Genomic DNA, 17450 nt, shown 5'->3' with positions numbered 1-17450 from the left:
GCAAGTAAAATGAACAAAAAAGGCACCATATTAATGGACAGGATTCATTCAACCTAGGCCCTAATCCAGCAAAGCATGGCTACTTAATGATTCCACTGGAAGGAAATTGCTCCCATTGCTGAGCTCCTACACTGTCGTCTTCGTTCTCCAGCAGGTGAACCTGCCAATTTAGTCTACAGGAAAGCACCCTTTGCCACATGCAGCAGTGGGAATTCACAGTGGCAGAAGTGAGCCATTAGCCAATGGGAAGCTTTAACAGGGGAGACTAAAGTACATTGATGCAGTGCATCAATGTACTTTAGCCTCCCCTGTTAAAGCTTCCCATTGGCTAATGGCTCACTTCTGCCACTGTGAATTCCCACTGCTGCATGTGGCCCTAAAGTAATGGCAGAGGAGAGGTTTCAGCATGTGGAAAGAGACCCACAGCCAAACGCACCACATGTCTGTGTTTTATTGGAGGGAACCCTTATGCATTGTATGAAAAGGTTCTTTAGCACAGCTGAGCATGGTCACATGTTAACAAGCTGTGTGTTAGTAATTGGGATACTGGTTGACTGGGGATGGCAAGCCCTGGTCAAACAGTAACCTCAATGATAGTCAGGGTAAGTCACAAACACGCCGTAAATTAACCTGTGCTTACCCTCTGGAAGCTGTGCAGAAAACAGTCAGGCTTAACCTAAGAGACATTGTGTAAAGTATTTGTGCAACACTCCAAACAGTGAAACAGTGAAAACAACATTCAAAAAGATTCCACACCAGGTTAGAAAATGAGCTCTTAATTTAATAAATAAAACAAGACCAAATGACAACAATCCAATAAGTAGAACTTGAGGTGAAAATTTTGAAAGAATATACTCTGAAATAGCACTTCGAATCTGTAAGCTCTTACTTGGGATATCTGGTTGCGTCGCACTGGCACAAAGTCAAATGTTTTGGCAGACCGTGATGAAGCATGGGCCGGATTCAGGGACCTAGTGAGGCCCGCTTTACAAAGCACTTTAATCCTGGTTGCGATTATGAAGATGCGGGGTGCAGCTGAGCTTGTGTCGGTGTTGATTATGAAGTCGAGATTATGTGTCGATTTACTCCATGCAACAGCAACGATGCGTTGGTTCCCAAGGTGATGCACCAGGTTTCTCCATGCCGTAGAGGTGATGTGTTGAACTTCTCCGCACAGTGGTGGCAATACGTTGGTTCCGAAGCAACGGGTCCAATGACATGCTCTGGTTCCGAGGTGATGCATCGGTCCTGTTTCTGCAACAGCGGTGATGGCTTGATTCTGCTCTCACAGCAGAGGATGAGTCGGTTCCACGGAATCAAGCACCTTAGGCCCACTTCCAATGGTCCAGGTGCAGTAACAGTGTGGTTGGAAATCTTTTATGTCCCTGAGACTTCAGATCAGTAGGCCAGTCAACTAGCCCTTGGAGTCACTCTGGGTTCAAGTGATGTAGGGACAGTCTTTATCACCAAGGTGAGTTAGAGCAGCAGGACAACACAGCAAGGCAGCAATTCATCCAGAACTGCAGTCCAGCAGAGTGGCAATCTTCAGCACAGCAGTCTTTTTCCTGGCAGAGTGGTTACAGCCAGGTCCAGAACTGTACTGAGGTGGAGGTGTCAAAGGTTCAGTACTTATATCCAATTGTGCTTTTGAAGTGAGAGAGACTACAAAGAAGGGTCTTTGAAGGGCACCTAGGTCCTCCCTTCCTGCCCTGGCTCCAGACTCACTACAGGGGGGTGTGCAGCCCTTTGTGTTGGGACAGGACACAGCCTATTCAGGTGTAAGTGTGAAGCTGTGCCAGGCTCCTTCCTCCCATCCTCCCAGGATGGCCAATCAAGTCGCACCTAAACTCCTATTGTGTGTGGCTCTCTAGAGGGAATTCACAAAGCTCAGCTGTCACCCAAGACAAGTGATCAGAGACAGGCAGCAGGTACCAAATGGCTAAATTAAGAAAGTGCTTACAAGTAGTGTACCTGAAATCTATGACCATTGTCCTAGTTTCTTTACTTTTTAAAAGTGGCATTTTCAGAATTGCAATTTAAAATCTGATTCTACCAGAAGTTGCGATTTTAAATTGTGATTCCAAAGACACCACACCTGGAGGTCTTCTTTGTTCCCAATTGGAAGTCCCACTTATACAATGTAATAAGTTAACCCCTATGTTATCCTATGGGTGAGATAGGCCTTGCAGTAGTGAAAAACGAATTTAAGAGTTTTTCTCAACCAGGACATGTAAAACGTAAAAGTACATGTCCTACTTTTTAAATACACTACACCCTGCCCTTGGGCTGTCCAGGGCCTACCTTAGGTGTGACTCATATGTATCAAAAAGGAAGGTTTTGGCCTGGCTAAAGGCTTGCCAGTTCAGCAGTTTAAAACTGCACACATAGACTCTGCAGTGGCAGTCCTGACATAAGTTTAAGGGGCTTCTTAAGTGGGTGGCACAATTAGTGCTGCAGGCCCACTAGTAGTATTTACTTTACAGGCTCTGGGCACATGTACTGCACTTTACTCAGGGCTTATGAGCAAATTAAATATGCCAATTGCTGTGAACCAAAGTTACCATGTTTAGAGGAGAGATTACATGCACTTAAATACTGGGTATCATAGGTCAAGTGCTCAGAGTCCTAAAGCCAACAAAACCGAGGTCAGAAAAAGTGGAGGAGGGAGGAGGAAGGCAAAAGGTTTTGCCTGGTCTTGCATGGCCATTTTCATCCACTGTTGAATAAGGCAATACACCACATCTTGGAGACAGGCAAAAGACCAAGTCACGGTCAAGCTTAAAACTACTCAAGAAGCAATTTCGATGTGGACACCTTTCACATCAATTTTAGTGTGTCTTCAGAGTCCAGTGTGCATGTGCCACCTAATCAAAACTTGTCAGGCCGTGATGCATATGGTGTTCTAGACATACGAAACACTTAATACCTTTCCTAATTCCTCTAAATTCTTTTGTCAAATTCTCAAAGTAATTAAAACCAATTCGTTTTTTTAATAAGTTTCAATATTTTCTCTTCTATTTTAGCTACTACTGTGTTTTGTGTGTTTTCCTTTTCTTTTTCTAAGTGGCAAATGCAGTCATCTCCTTCCTTAAATGTTTTGTTTATGAAACCGTCAAGATGTGTTTTTACATAGATGGCGTTCAACCTGGACTTCTGTCACAGATAGAAAGAAGTAAATGACCTGTTTTTGACATCTGAAGCAAAAGCAAAGACAATATAATTGCTGGCTGGTTTGAGAGAATAGCTCAAGACGACAACTGAGGATCCCAGTGGCTCATTCATTACAACCAGTTTCCTCCATGCCCTAGGATGTTTGCTGGTGTTCGCCCATTGGGCCTCTGTATTTCCTTGATTACTATGAAGAGATGGAATGTGCAATGTTTGTTTTTGGTTGTTTAACAACTTTGTGTGGCATGACAGAATAAGTGACTGAGGTCCGATCTCTCTCATTTATTTTATACGTGTGACACCAGTTTGTCACATATGTAGAAGGGTTTACACTTGGAACTGTACATTCACGCCTATCACATAACTTCCAGCCCTCACAAAAAAGACATTCACCATAAACAGCCTAGAACCATTCACTTTGCCAATGTTTGTATTTTTCTACAAAATTCCTTACTGATCATGACCTAAATGCAGTAAATGATTGATAATTGAGATGTAATAAAAATAGTAAAGGACCACCTTTCTGTTATTGTGAATTGTGGTGGGAGAATAGTTTACTGTGTGTCAGTGGGCCACCTCTGACTATATATGCTGTGTACATATCAGAAAGAACCATATTTCAATCTAGCAAGTGCTGAAATGTTTTAATTGTGTGTGTGTAGGGGGGTGGCTTTAAATTCACAACATTACAATTTGCTCATCCTAGGGCCCATATTTATCAAGGTTTTGCATCCCCCTTGCTCCCCTTTGACGCAAATCCTAAGTGAGATTTATCAAACCACGCAGGGCCCCTGGGTGTGGCCCTGCGTGCCTTGAAATATCTAGAATATCACAAGGCAGCGCAAATTACTGCTTTTTGTTAATCTGCCCCTTAGATGCACTCCATGGGTGGAGCATGGGTGTTCCCATGCGTCCACCCATGGATTTGCGTATTCCCAGATTTGCCATCAGTGGTAGACTGGGCAATGCGATAAAATGCTACGCATCCACAGGTGAAGTGTAACGAGGATAAATATCTTAATTTTTCGTTGTTTATTCCTCTTTCAATGTGTGCTGCATTCTGTGATGCACACAGAAAGAGGAAACTGCCTCTTAGGATTGTTTTTGTGTAGTAAGGTATCGCTTCTTGCACAAAATCAATCCTGCCCAAAATGCAGGCACCCTTGCACCATTAAGCAAGGGTGCCTGCTTTGGCGTTAGGCAGCCAAAAGTGTGCCAGCGATGGTAAAGGACAGGAATGCATGCATAATGCTAAATATGTCACATTCCTGCCCTTTCACGCAGCGCAGCAAGGTGACTGCTACGCTGTGTGAAAGAATTATAAATCTGGGCATTGGTATCTAAGCACTGGACCACCCATATTATTGCAGTTTTACCTTCACAGTCATGGGAAATAATGGAGTGATTGAGTAAGAGAAGCATCTCCATGATGTTCTGTGAGGAGTTGTGGAGCAAGGATTCAGAAAAGATCTGGAGATGTGATCAGAACAGTAATTTATTTATTTGTGTTGAAATTTGTTATTGGATTTTACAATAAAATACATAGTAATACAAAATAGGTAAAAACAATGAATTGTTGATAAATACTTAAGAAATTTTATAGCAATAAGAAAAACATGAAATACATATTAGTAATAATAAATATGGACGAATAAATAGAATATATAAGGAATCATATTATATATAAATATTTAAATAGATAAATAAATAAGTCAATAGATAAATAGTAGAAATATCATGAATAAGAGATTGATATTGCATATAGTATTAATAGATAACATATGAATGAATCTAAATGTAAACAAGAGACAAGAACTTTATAGGAGATAGTTATATTGATGAGTTTAGGACGCAAATGTTTGGAGAAGAGTATAAAGTTAGTATGGAAAAGGAAAGGAAGAAGAAAATAAGAGAAAGGTGATAAACTTGAAGAATAATATGAAAGAATAGTGTGAAAGAATAGAGCCAGAGTAAGGAAGGGGGGAGGGGTAATGAAAATGAAATGATAAAGGGAAGCGAAAGAAAGGAAGGAAATGAAAATAAAACAAGAAATGGTGGAGGAAGCTTAATATACAAGGATGGAAAATAGTGAATTAATTAATTTGGTTGTTTGCATTAGGAGAGATAGCAGGGTTAACAGTATTCTCAATTTCAGCTTTTAAAAATGGAGACCAAGTCTGGAGAAAAATATCAGCTTGATTCTGTAGGTTATAGATTTTGTGTTCATGTAAAGCCGTCTGCATCATTGTCACCAGCCATTCTTCCTGTGAGGGTGGGGATGATGACTTCCAATGGCGCAAAATATAAATTTTAGCTGTAGCTAACGCAGTATGTAGGAGATGAATTTGTAGTTTGGAAAGCTTTGGAAAATTACGTAAATCATGCAAAAGAATGGTGGCAGAGGTAAATGGTAAGTGTAATGACATTGTGGAATATAAGGTTTTACCAACATAGACCCAAAAGGACCGGGTTTTTGGGCATTTGCAAATTATATGGGTTATATCACAACCAGAGGCGGAACACCTCCAGCAATTAGTGTGTGAAAGTAGTCCAGCTTTATGTAATTTAATAGTCATGAAGAATTTTAAATATACAAAATGTAAGCCTTGCTTCACGTACTCCTTTATGTAATCCCTCCAATATCTGGTCCCATTCAGAAGCCGTATAGGAAATAGATAAACGGGATTGCCATTTATTTTGAAGAGTATGAGAGAGGGTTTGTAAAAATAGAGGAAGCATAAAGGTTTTTATAAAGGCCAGAAGTCACTCCTTTATGCTTCCCCCACAAATTTAGGTGAGATAATATTGGAGATACTTGGAGCAACCAAGGGGGAGATCCCAAATGTTTCTTCAAACATTGTTGAAGTTGAGAATATTTAGAGGAATGTTGTGTAGGAAGATTAAATTCCTCACATAGTTGGGAAAAGGGTTTGTAATCACCATCATGAAGGAGATGATCTGGGGAATAGATGCCAGCTGCTTGCCATAAAGGCCAAGATAAAGTACGACCATTGATACGGATAGCTGAATTATTCTACAGGGGAGCCTTAACATAAATACGTGAGTGTGAGTCCAATAAACAATGCCCTCTTTGCCAAGATTTGTGCATGACTGATCAAATCGGATTTTTTCGATCAAAACGACTAATGCCACTACCATATAAAAGAGAAAGACCTGAATCCAGAGATAAGAGGTGACGCTCAATGGAAACCCATTGCGGAATATCTTTAGTTCCTGGCAAAAAATAATAGAATTGGGAGATGTGTAAAGCAAGGGAATAGTGTTCGATGGCTGGAAGACCCATACCTCCATATAACTGATGGGCCTTTAAATTTGCAATAGCAAGGCGTGGTCTAGCTGAAACCCATATAAAGGTCTTGATCTTGGAATCTATTGATCTAAGGGTAGCTAAAGGGATCTGGAGGGGAAGCATACTTAAAATATAGATGAAAAGCGGAAGAGTGACCATTTTGATAGCTTGAACTCTACCCCAAAGAGATAGTCCTAGAGTTTTCCATTTGTGAAAATCCCTCTGCATTTGAGAAAATAGAGGAGCTGAGTTGTTTGCAACCATGTTTTCCAAGCCCTTATTGACTAAAAATCCTAGATATTTGAGATGTGAAGACTGCCAATGAAAAGGAAATCCGTAAACCGCTGCCTTTGTAGTGCCAGCAGAAATGGGTAAGGCTTCACTTTTGTCCCAATTTATTTTATAACCTGAAAAGGAGGAGAAATCATTAATAATTTGAAGGAGGGACGGGAGAGATCGAGGAAGATTAGTAAGAGTAAGAAGGATATCATCTGCATATAAGTAGATTTTAGAATGTGCAATTGGGAGGGGGACACCTATGATTTCATCAGATTGACTGATTGTGGCAACAAGTGGCTCCATTGCTAAAAGAAAAAGAAGGGGGGATAATGGTCAACCCTGGCGCATTCCTCTCTGAATTGGAAATGCGTTCGAATATCCACCACAATTCACCTGGGCCAAGGGATTATCATATAATAAGCGTACTTTAGTTATGAATTGATCACCTAATCCAAATTGTTGCATTATAGTAAAAAGATATTCCCACTCAATGCGGTCAAACGCTTTTTCTGCATCAAGTGAAAGGGCCAAGGCATCTTCTGAAAGATGTTTAGCAGGCCACAATGTATGGGCCAATGTACAGAGATGATTCCGAGAGGAACGCCCCGGGACAAAGCCCACTTGAGTATGATGTATTAAGGAGGGTACGACTTTGCGGAGTCGAGACGCTAGGATGCTGGCTAATATTTTAATATCACAGTTTAATAAAGAAATGGGACGGTAACTACTACATGAGAGTGGGTCCTTGCCAGGTTTAGGTAAAACAGCTATAACTGCCTTATTAGAAAGAGGTCCCAGTGATGATTCTTTATCTGCCTCAAGAAATGCAGCATGCAGAGTATCAATAATATTATGTCCTGCCCATCTATAAAATTCAGCAGAGAATCCATCCTCCCCAGGAGCTTTATGATAAGGCAGAGCAGCAATGGCTTTAGAGATCTCATCTCTTGTAATTTCACCATCAAGTAGAGCTCTACCATCATCAGAAAGACGAGGAAGACTCACCTTTGCTAGAAAAGATGACATCTTATCTAGGTCTATTTGGTTGCCTGGCGTATATGAGGATTGATAAAAGGAGGCAAATTCATTAACTATCTCCTGAGGTTTTGTGAGTATGTCACCTTGAGTTGACCGAATAGCTGGGATGGCCATTGCTGCCTCTTTTTGACATAGTTGTGCAGCTAAAAACCGCCCAGCCTTCTCCCCTTGTTCATAATGTCGCCCCTTCATTTTTTGCAGATCATATTCAGCTTTAGAAGTAAAGAGACTATTTTGGGACATGCGAGCTAGTTCTAATAATTTGCGATTATGCACGGTAGGAGCTAATGTATATAGGCGAGAATAAGATTGAATGTCTCGTTCTAATTCTGCTTGCTTTGCAAAATTATGCTTATTAGTGAGCGCTGCATCATAACATAACATGTGTATTTGTAAAGCGGACGTTCACCCCTGCAACGGGGTATCTTGGCGCTGAGTAACAGCTGTAGGTTGTTACCCAACTCAATGGTACTCAGTTTATCGACCTCAAATGGATGAAAGGCTGAGTGGACCCGCTGGGATTTGAACCTGTGACCATGAGGTCGAACACAGGCCCCTGCATTGGATGCATTAGTCCACTGAGCCACCAGACACGCATTAACTGACCCTAATAGTGGCTTTAGCTGCCGCCCACACCGTCCTGCTGGAAGTGACAGCCCTGATTAATAGAGAGATAATCTTGGAGATGGGATTGCAATTGAAGTTTAACCTTGGGTGACCTGTGTCGCTGAATGCTCATACGCCATGGGTTACGCCCTGGTCAAGACAGACCTAGATCTAGAGATAAAAGGACAGGAGAATGAGCAGACAAGGCTGCCTCTAGGATATGAGACTCTGTAACCAACTGGACCGCTTTGTGTGATACCAGAAAATAATCTAAGCAGGAAAATGTGCCATGCGAGGGAGAGAAGAACGGATACTCTGTCTCTTGTGGATGGCCAAGACGCCAATGGTCAACCAAACCTTTATCCGAGAGTATATCATTTAAAATAGCTCTATCCGCTGCATTTACGTAATCAAACGTACCTGTTTTATCTAGGATAGGATCTCCTACCAGATTCCAATCCCCACCAATAAGGTATTGCGAGGCGTCAATCTCTGTGAGAAGACAATTCAATTGAAGGAAAAATGACTTTTTAGTGCCAGTCGGAGCATAGATTGATCCCAGGCAAATGTAAAAATTCCCAATACGTAATTTAGCGAATACATATTGGCCATCAGGATCCGACCAGGTATTGGAGATCGTGACTGGGAGTGATTTCCGAATAAGAATTGCAACTCCACATTTGCGGACAGGGCTAGTATCTGTGGGTTCACTTTTTTGAATGCTGCTGTGAATGACCTTCCTCACCCAATCTCTGCAGAGTTTGTCAGATTCAAGCGCATCAAGGTGTGTTTCGTGTAGTAAAGCAATGTCTACATGTTTGGACTGGAGATAAGAAAGTACTTTCTTCCGTTTAATGTATTGAGTGAGGCCATGGACATTCCACATGATGGTAGATAGTGAATGAGTGCTTGCCATGCTTAGATACGGTCAAAAGGGATTAAGAATTCAGGAATCAATGTTTTAGTCAGAGTAAGAGAAATGATAAATGAATGGGAATACAATGAGAGGGAATAGGGCAGGATGGGAAGGGAAAGGGGGGGCACTCTGGCTGATATGTAATAGAAAAGTGTAAGAGAATAAGAGTTTTATATAAAGGTAAGAAGTTTAGTATACAAAGCAAAGATGATTGACTTGTGGAAAAGAAACGTGATAGAAAAACAGAAACAATATAACACCTACAAAATATCGTCTAGCACAATAAAGGTTGATATAAGAAAGGTAAAAGAAAGTTCCTATAGAAGTATATTAAGAAGGTCAAACTATTCTAAGGAATCAGTATACCTCTAACTTTCAACCGCGGGTCTGGGCTCACTAGAGTGCTGCCACGGGTAAGAACTCCTTCAAGAGAATAAAACCGTGACTTTAAAGGCAAAAACTAGAATATATTTAAAAAGATTTGATCCCGAAGACCTATGAATGTAAAATATTGGCATTAAAACATGTATAAAATTGTCAATACATTCATATAAATTCAAGAAATTGAAACATATTATAATAAATATATAACTTTAAATAGTATGTGTTATAATAAGACATAACATTTAATAATATAAGCTTAAATGCAATTTTATAGTAAAAAGTGAAGTATTCATGCAAATAATAATGATTATAAACATATCTGCTATAGAATGAAACAGACCTTATTAAAAGTTATTACTCAAAAGAGGTAAATTTAAGAATGAACGCAATTTATCTCCAAGTATGACTTGTATGATAGAGGGCAAAATAGTAAATAATATTTTGCGCCCCCAATATTATAAAAAAATCATATAATTTAAACTCATTGTAGATCTTATACAATGAATATATTAATATATCCTAAATAGAGTACAAGTGTAGGTGATTTATAAATATAATCAAAGATATAATAATGTATATAAAAAATTAAATAAAAAAAATACCCTTGAATAATACTTACCTATCCTAGAAACTAAAGAAATTCATGAAAGGACGATATCAATGTAATTTAGACCACTGTAAATCTTATGCAATAAATATACTGATAAATCCTGAATATAATGTAAGTAGAGAAGTGACTATAGGTACTAATATGAACAGAGATAGAATAGTAGTATATATAAAGATCTTGGACAGTACTTATCTGTCTGGAGCCTAAGGAAATTCATGAAAGTACGTTATGAAAGGACAAGGCTGTAATAAGAAGAAGATAACATCAAAGCCTATTCTCCATCTGAGGCAGATTTTAGAGGGGATCGAGATTTGTTCCTATGACGAACTTGTGTGAAAGTACAGACTGCCTGTAAAGCCGAAGCTTTGTCCTCATGGGTACGGATTCATCTCTCAATGTCTCTGTTTGAGGAAATTGCAGATTAGGGCCCAGATTCTCAAATGAATCATGGAACGTCGCGCAACAGCCACAATTGCTGTGCTGTGTGCCAGAGAGGGAGCAGGAGAGCACCTTATATACAGAGAGATGCCTCTCTCCTACCCTCTCCCTACCACCGGCGCTGATTTTAGGTACTGCACGCCAAACACAAACCTTAGCGCTATAGAACTAGGTTGGTTGCCGGAGTCTACCATAGGTTTACAAAATACTATGCTTAGACACACTTTAAAGCTTTTCCTACTCTGTATGTGTGCTGCACAGTGCAGCAAGCGTGCAAAGTCGGAAAAGCAAGGAGAAATGAAAACATTTTTCCTTTTAACGCCTGCTATCCAGCAGAGTTAATTTCTGGTGCTAATGTTAGTAGATAGGGTTTTGCATCAAAAAGCATGGGTGGTTGCATGGAAATGCCAATGTACCACCCATGTAAGGCCCCCTTGACACAAAGTAATGTAAAGCAGAATTTCATGCTGCTTTATGTTACTTTTCCATACAAAGCAACACAAATAATAATTGGTGTTGGTTTGTTAATCCCCAAACAGGTGTAGCTTTGGGTGTGCGTTAAAAAAGTAAAACTTACTAAATCTTTGTGAATCTTGTTCTAGGTATTGGTGAATTGCACAGATGTCAGAGTCAAACAGGTGAAGATAAACACATAACAAATTAACTTAATCAGTCACCAGCTACAGGAACATAAAGGTCATGTAGTAGTCCTAGTACATGCAAAATACACATAATTTACAGATATATATCAGAGTGGGTGGATATCCATCCTCTGTTTGTTGATGCAGCAAGTGTCTTCTCAGTATAATTTGGAACTCATGGTACAAGGTAATAGTAGGAATAAATGGCGGGAGGGAATTCTATTGACGTGGGCCTAAGAGGTAGAAGGCTCAGTACTAGAACATCCTTCCACAGCTCCAATTCCCAGGGATCACATCCTTAACAAATCTAGGGGCATATTTATCAAGGTTTTACGTTGCCCTTGCACCACGCAAGGGCGATGCAAACCTAAAGGAGATGTATCAAGCCACACTAGGCCACCATGCATGGCCCTGTTTGGCTTGATAAAGCCAGAGGAACGCAAGGCAATGCAAACCACTTTTTGAATTACTGTGCAGCAGGGAGGTGTGCCACAGCTGGAGTATGGCTTTTCCTAAGCATCCATTCATGGATTCTGACATATTCCCAGATTTACCAACAATGATAGACATCAGAATTGTATGCCTCCCCACCAGAGGCGCAACGAGAAGAAAATCTTTATTTCTCCTCTTTGTACCTCTTTCTGAGTGTGCTGCAATCTGAGGATTGTTTTAGTGCAGGAAGGGGTTTCTTTATGCACAAAAACAATCCTGGCTGCATTGCAAGCACCCTTGCAACATGACGCAAGGGTGTCTGCATTGGCGCCAAGTATTCAAAAGTGCGCCAGTGCTAGAAAAGGACAGGAATGTGCCGTATAATGGTAAATATGGTTCACTCCTGCCCTTCCCCTTTCTCGCAGTGCAGCAAGGTGGCATGCGGCGTTGTATGAATTTATGATAAACATGACCCCTAGTGACTAATACAATAGCCCACAGGACTCCCCCTGAACTTAACCACCATAAAAATGTACAACTTCTCATAGAAAATACATATTTTCAATTTATCAGGCGAAATGTGATTTAAATTATATTTGGAAATTGTCACTGTTCTGATACTTTGTATCTGACACGGATAGTATTTCTGAAAACAGATCCATACCATAATATAGATACAGCATATAATCTACTGCAGGTACTTTGGGAAACCATAATTTTTCCCTAATGCGCACCTTGCTGTTTGTAATGCAGGTAACCAGTCATGACACGTTTCAATGACTAGACGCATGCCACGCTTTCCAGAATGTACACCTTCCTTTATGAATATGGCCCGCTATGTCCCCTAAAACTACCGTACTGGATGAATGTAAAGATGATACTTTAATGTCTTGGGCGTGTCTTGGCAGTGTGAATAAGGCTGTAAGGTATACATAGAACACTTGGAGGTCACAGCATTCTCTTCTTCCGCCCTGAAGCCAATGTGTGTGCAGAGATTTTGGCAGTGATGTGGCGAAGCTTAACACCATACTACCAGGACTGCAGTATTAAGGCACAACAACATGAAAAAAATATACTGTAAAAAAATATACATTTCACCCTCAGAACCTGTCGACATATCTGAGAACAGTGGAATCAGAATAGTAAATGAACACAGTTTTGCCATGGGTGGGGATGACTTCTGCTGGATTTATGGATTTAGCACAGTTCACACGATTTGTTCTGAAATATTTATGTACGATAGATAGTGTGGTTGCAGATATTTTTGAGTCTATGTATTTGCTGTCTGTTTCCACAAGTAAATAAATGTATAGCATTTTTATGTAAACATCATAATAAGGCAGACTTGAGCCCCTGTGGTTTCACCAACTACAAATGAAAGCAAACATCCCATGCGTACCCATTTCATCAACTCACTCATTTTTTGGACATCATCTTACTGAGCTCATGAGCCGGAAATAAACAATGGGATCTTAAAATAAGAATTTAAAATGCAAGGCTGGTGGGTAAGATCAGAGACGAGTTTCAAACTGTCCAATCCAGAAGATAACTAGGGATCACTCTGAGGAGACAGAGAGACTAATCATAGGGCAAAAGATAACTAATTCACATCAGAAAACATACAACTCTTCAAAACAAAACGGCTTCCACGTTATTTTGATAGTTTCATGTTTCTCATACTTATAAGGTTCACCAGTGTTTTCATACCATGGCAGCTCTATTGATTTACTTCTATGGTTATGTAAATTTTGTCCAACCTGTTTTCATCCTTCCAGCTGACAGACGCCATGATGTCGAGGGTCTTCACCGCCCTTGCTGTGGTAATAGTGGCCTTGTTTTTCATCTTCTGTGTTGGACTCTGTGCTTTCGTCACTGCTGCCAGTATGAGAGCCAACCAGGGGACCTACAGCCCTAGCCGACAGGAGAAGGAGGGATCCAGAGTGGAGATGTGGAATATGGTGCAACCGCCTCCGGTTGAGAGGCTCATCTAGAGACAAGAGTGAGGCTTAGACAAGTCTGTACGTACCTCCTCCAAGACATTAGTGCCATTGGACCGACTTCACGTCACTTTCTTTTGGTCAAACCACGCCGTGCCAAGTAGAAAACGTTCCATGATCACCTCGGCTCTGCCAAATAATATCAAAACTTCAGGTGTGTCTAGAAGAGCAATAAAGCAAATCACCATCAAATGTTAAACTCTAGCTTGATCAATGGTTTTCAGTGCCTCAGTGAAACCTATTGTTATGTTAACATACAGAACATTGTGGGGGAAATGTTGGTATAAAATACACTCTAGCCTAAATGTCAAGTACCAAAACATCATGAAGACTAGTATAGGTTTTCGATACTTAACCCCACATATGGGTATCTTGCTGATATACAGATCGTCACTGTATATGGATATGAAGTTAAGTCTATTCCTATCTTCATACATGGTTGCTGATATTTAGGTCCAAGTAGTTTAATAAATCTATATTTTGCCTACAATATTCTGACAGAAAACTGATCTTATATTTCCATCATTTAGCGAGTCACTCTGTTGAGCCCACATGCTCTTTCCTCTTTTTTACTGCTTAGCTGAATACTTTTATTTTTCTATGTTCTTGTAGTCTGTCTCCTATAACTTAATATTGTACTTAACATTAATTATGAAAAGACTTCCACCTTACTTGCCTCTGCTACCACCAAATAACATTTTCATTGACTCAAAAAATGATTGAAAATCACAGGCACCATAATTCAATCTCTTGAATATGTGAGTGATGTTCACCTTCTTTAAGGTCTCACTGATTAATTCTTTCATCCTTTGTGGTACTTTTGCTTCTCTTCAGCTTGTACAGCACTAAAACCTTAGCATAATGAATACATCTGGACAAAGGAACAGAGCATGAGAACAAATGAGGCACTAAAAAGACAATATTTCAGTTTTTTTCCAGAAGGTCGTGTTTATTTATTATTTATTTCAATGCTTTTATAATGCATTCTATGCTGCTGATAAACTCTGAAGAGTAGACTCACAGTTAAGGCAGGCAGTCCTGGAGAGCAGTACACCTGGTCAACTTTCTCCTAGTGGTCTATTTTTCTGCAGGTCCAGTCTCTAGAAAATCCTTTTTGTGGTCTTCGTGATGACGATGAAAAAGCCTTGTTCAGAATGAGAAATCCATCAATCAGAAAAGAAATGTCACTTGATCTAAGCACAATTGGGAGAGCGTTCCATGCTATCAGACTGGCTATAGCTACACTGTTCCTTTAAGGGGATTTAGAATAAGTTTGACCTAAATACATATGCTGATGGAATTCTGGATTGGTAAGCATCTATATCTTACAAACAAACTGCAGTGAGACATTGTGAATAAAGACCATGACAAAAAGTTTAAGAAGTGTTAACTAGTCATCAGTACAGTTATTTTAAGATAGGTAATATATATGACCCAATTTCAAATTTATGGTTTTGACCGCATACCTTTGCAGTTTATCGAGACTGGTTCTAAACCATCAATGATCTTCTATATGCAAGGAAGTGCAGTATTCAAATTGTTGCACCAATAACTGCTATGGCTCAATCATTTAGGGTGAAAAAAGTCTTACAAAATCCAAGTCATTCGACCGCTTTTTCCAAACTTAGGGGCAGATTTAGGGTTTGGTATATGTAATATATCTACCAAAAAAAAGGTGCATGACTCAGTTGCCAATTTTATAGTTCTCCCACTCTGTTGACAGTCAGGGGGAGGAAGGACCATGTTTTCACCAGCAGAGCATCTGGTGGTTCAGCCAATGCAAACCTCTTCTCTAGACGGCCAGGTTACAATAATGGCCGGCTGATCTATTGAGGCAGCTGGCATTCATTTAGTCTGCCATGCTAGTGTAGCAAACACAGGCAGAGAAAATGCATAGGTTCAGATTTCATAACACTTTGTGTCGGGAATCCGTCACAAACATTGCACAAACCCGGTGCAAAGTTTTAGAGAGGATTTACTATCTAATGCAAACCAGGATTTGCATTGGAATGTACCCCCAAAGTAGAGTAAAGTTGCGTTATGTACTATTTTGAGTCAAGGGGGAGTTCCATGGGTGGAACACAGACATTGCAACTACACACAGGTTTGGACGCAAATCCCGATCTACCAAATTTTATAGACCGGGATTTGCAACTATATCTTACGCCTCGTTGAAGCAGGCGCAACGAAAAAAAAAGTTTTAATTTCTCCCTATTTTTTCAAGTTTGCATGTGTGCTGCATTGTACAGCACACCAAGTGGGAAAGGTTTTAAAGGATAGTGTTTTTACTGAAAGGGTCACCTTCCAGTACAAAACCTATGATCTAGAGAAGGTACACATTCTTACACTATGATGCAAGGTTGTGTGCACCGAAGCATGGTAGCCAAAAGTATGCCAGTGTGGTAGGAGATGACAATGTGTCATTTCTTAGTAGATGTGGTGCATTGTTTAGATTTATAAATCTGGGCCACATGAACGATATGAAGTGTTGAGAGAAAGTCCATACATATCAAACATGTTTATTTACTCATTGTGCTAGTTGGACAGTTCAGTGCTGGGTCCCTTCACAGGGCAGAGATCTCAGTCTGGCAGGTGGGAATATCTCAGTACAACTGACAGTCCTCTGGCAGGATGACGGAGGCCAGGCTGGCCACCAGGCTCTAAATGGCACCTTGAAACATTAAACTAACAGAGAGAATGTTACACCCTCCCTAACCCCCCAAAAAAGGGCTACCAATGTTGCCATAGTGCACAAACAGAAGTCCCTGCCATTTTACTACTTTATAATAGTCAGGGTTGTAGGACAGAACAGTGAAAGTGAAAAACAAATCATGTAGCAATCAACTCCCACCTTAAAGTGTGATGCTAGTAGCGAATACTGTGTGCCTCAATTGGCTGTTTTGTACCATTTGTTATTGAATTAATGTTTTGCATTAAGGAGACTGAATTTGGTCAAGAAGAGTTTTACAACCTGTGCCAATGTGTAGATTAAAGGATTTTTCAACAATTGTTGTTTTGTCTTTCCAGTGCAATGCAAATCACTATATGTTTTTATTAATGTGCCTGCTACACCGTTGTGTTCAATATCTGTGATAAAATGAAGACATCTGCTTTAAGTTTGACGATTGATGTTACTAGTAGGGTTTGAAACTCGAATTCCTTTTTTTAAATAAAATATAGCTTTTTTATTTAAATCAGATGAAGAACTGTTTCACAATATGTCCTGTATAGTAAAATAAAATGAGCTGCTTTTTTCTTTATATATGGTCTTTCCTTTATCCTGGTGTGTCTTGAAATACACATTTTTCCAGATTTATGTTGCTTTAAGTCCCCTTATCATTGACCATGTTCTGTAATTATTTGAATTTCATATAGTACTGTTTTTCAGGATGCCAGTACACAATATTGGTACAGGTAATGAATACAGTCAAGTGGCGATCACAGGAAGATCTCATGAGTGACAAGCAATCTCACAAAGGTAAGTTTTTAAATGATTCCTCAACAAAGCGAGCCAAGAAGAAAGGCGTACTCGTGTTGAAGCATCATTCTTTAATGTAAGAAAAATAACAGTGAAATTGAGAGGATGAGCAAGGCGGGTTAGGTACTATCTGTGTTTTTGAAAAAGGTTTTA

At 39.9% G+C, this 17450-nt stretch overlaps 1 protein-coding gene across 1 annotated transcript in view; it reads left to right on the top strand.

Annotated features, from left to right (window-relative positions):
• CRB1 (crumbs cell polarity complex component 1) overlaps positions 1–17022 on the top strand; it is an 828623-nt gene extending 811601 nt beyond the window's left edge. Inside the window, exon 12 of the mRNA XM_085601839.1 lies at positions 13598–17022. Within this exon, the coding sequence (XP_085457965.1) occupies positions 13598–13813 (216 nt within the window). The 3' untranslated portion in view covers positions 13814–17022. The remainder of the gene's footprint in view (positions 1–13597) is intronic.
• The last annotated feature ends 428 nt before the right edge of the window (positions 17023–17450 follow it).

Source organism: Triturus cristatus, chromosome 4_2, assembly GCF_964204655.1.
Source record: "Triturus cristatus chromosome 4_2, aTriCri1.1, whole genome shotgun sequence".
NCBI lineage: Eukaryota > Metazoa > Chordata > Amphibia > Caudata > Salamandridae > Triturus > Triturus cristatus.
This window is presented reverse-complemented; position numbering and strand designations above follow the sequence as displayed.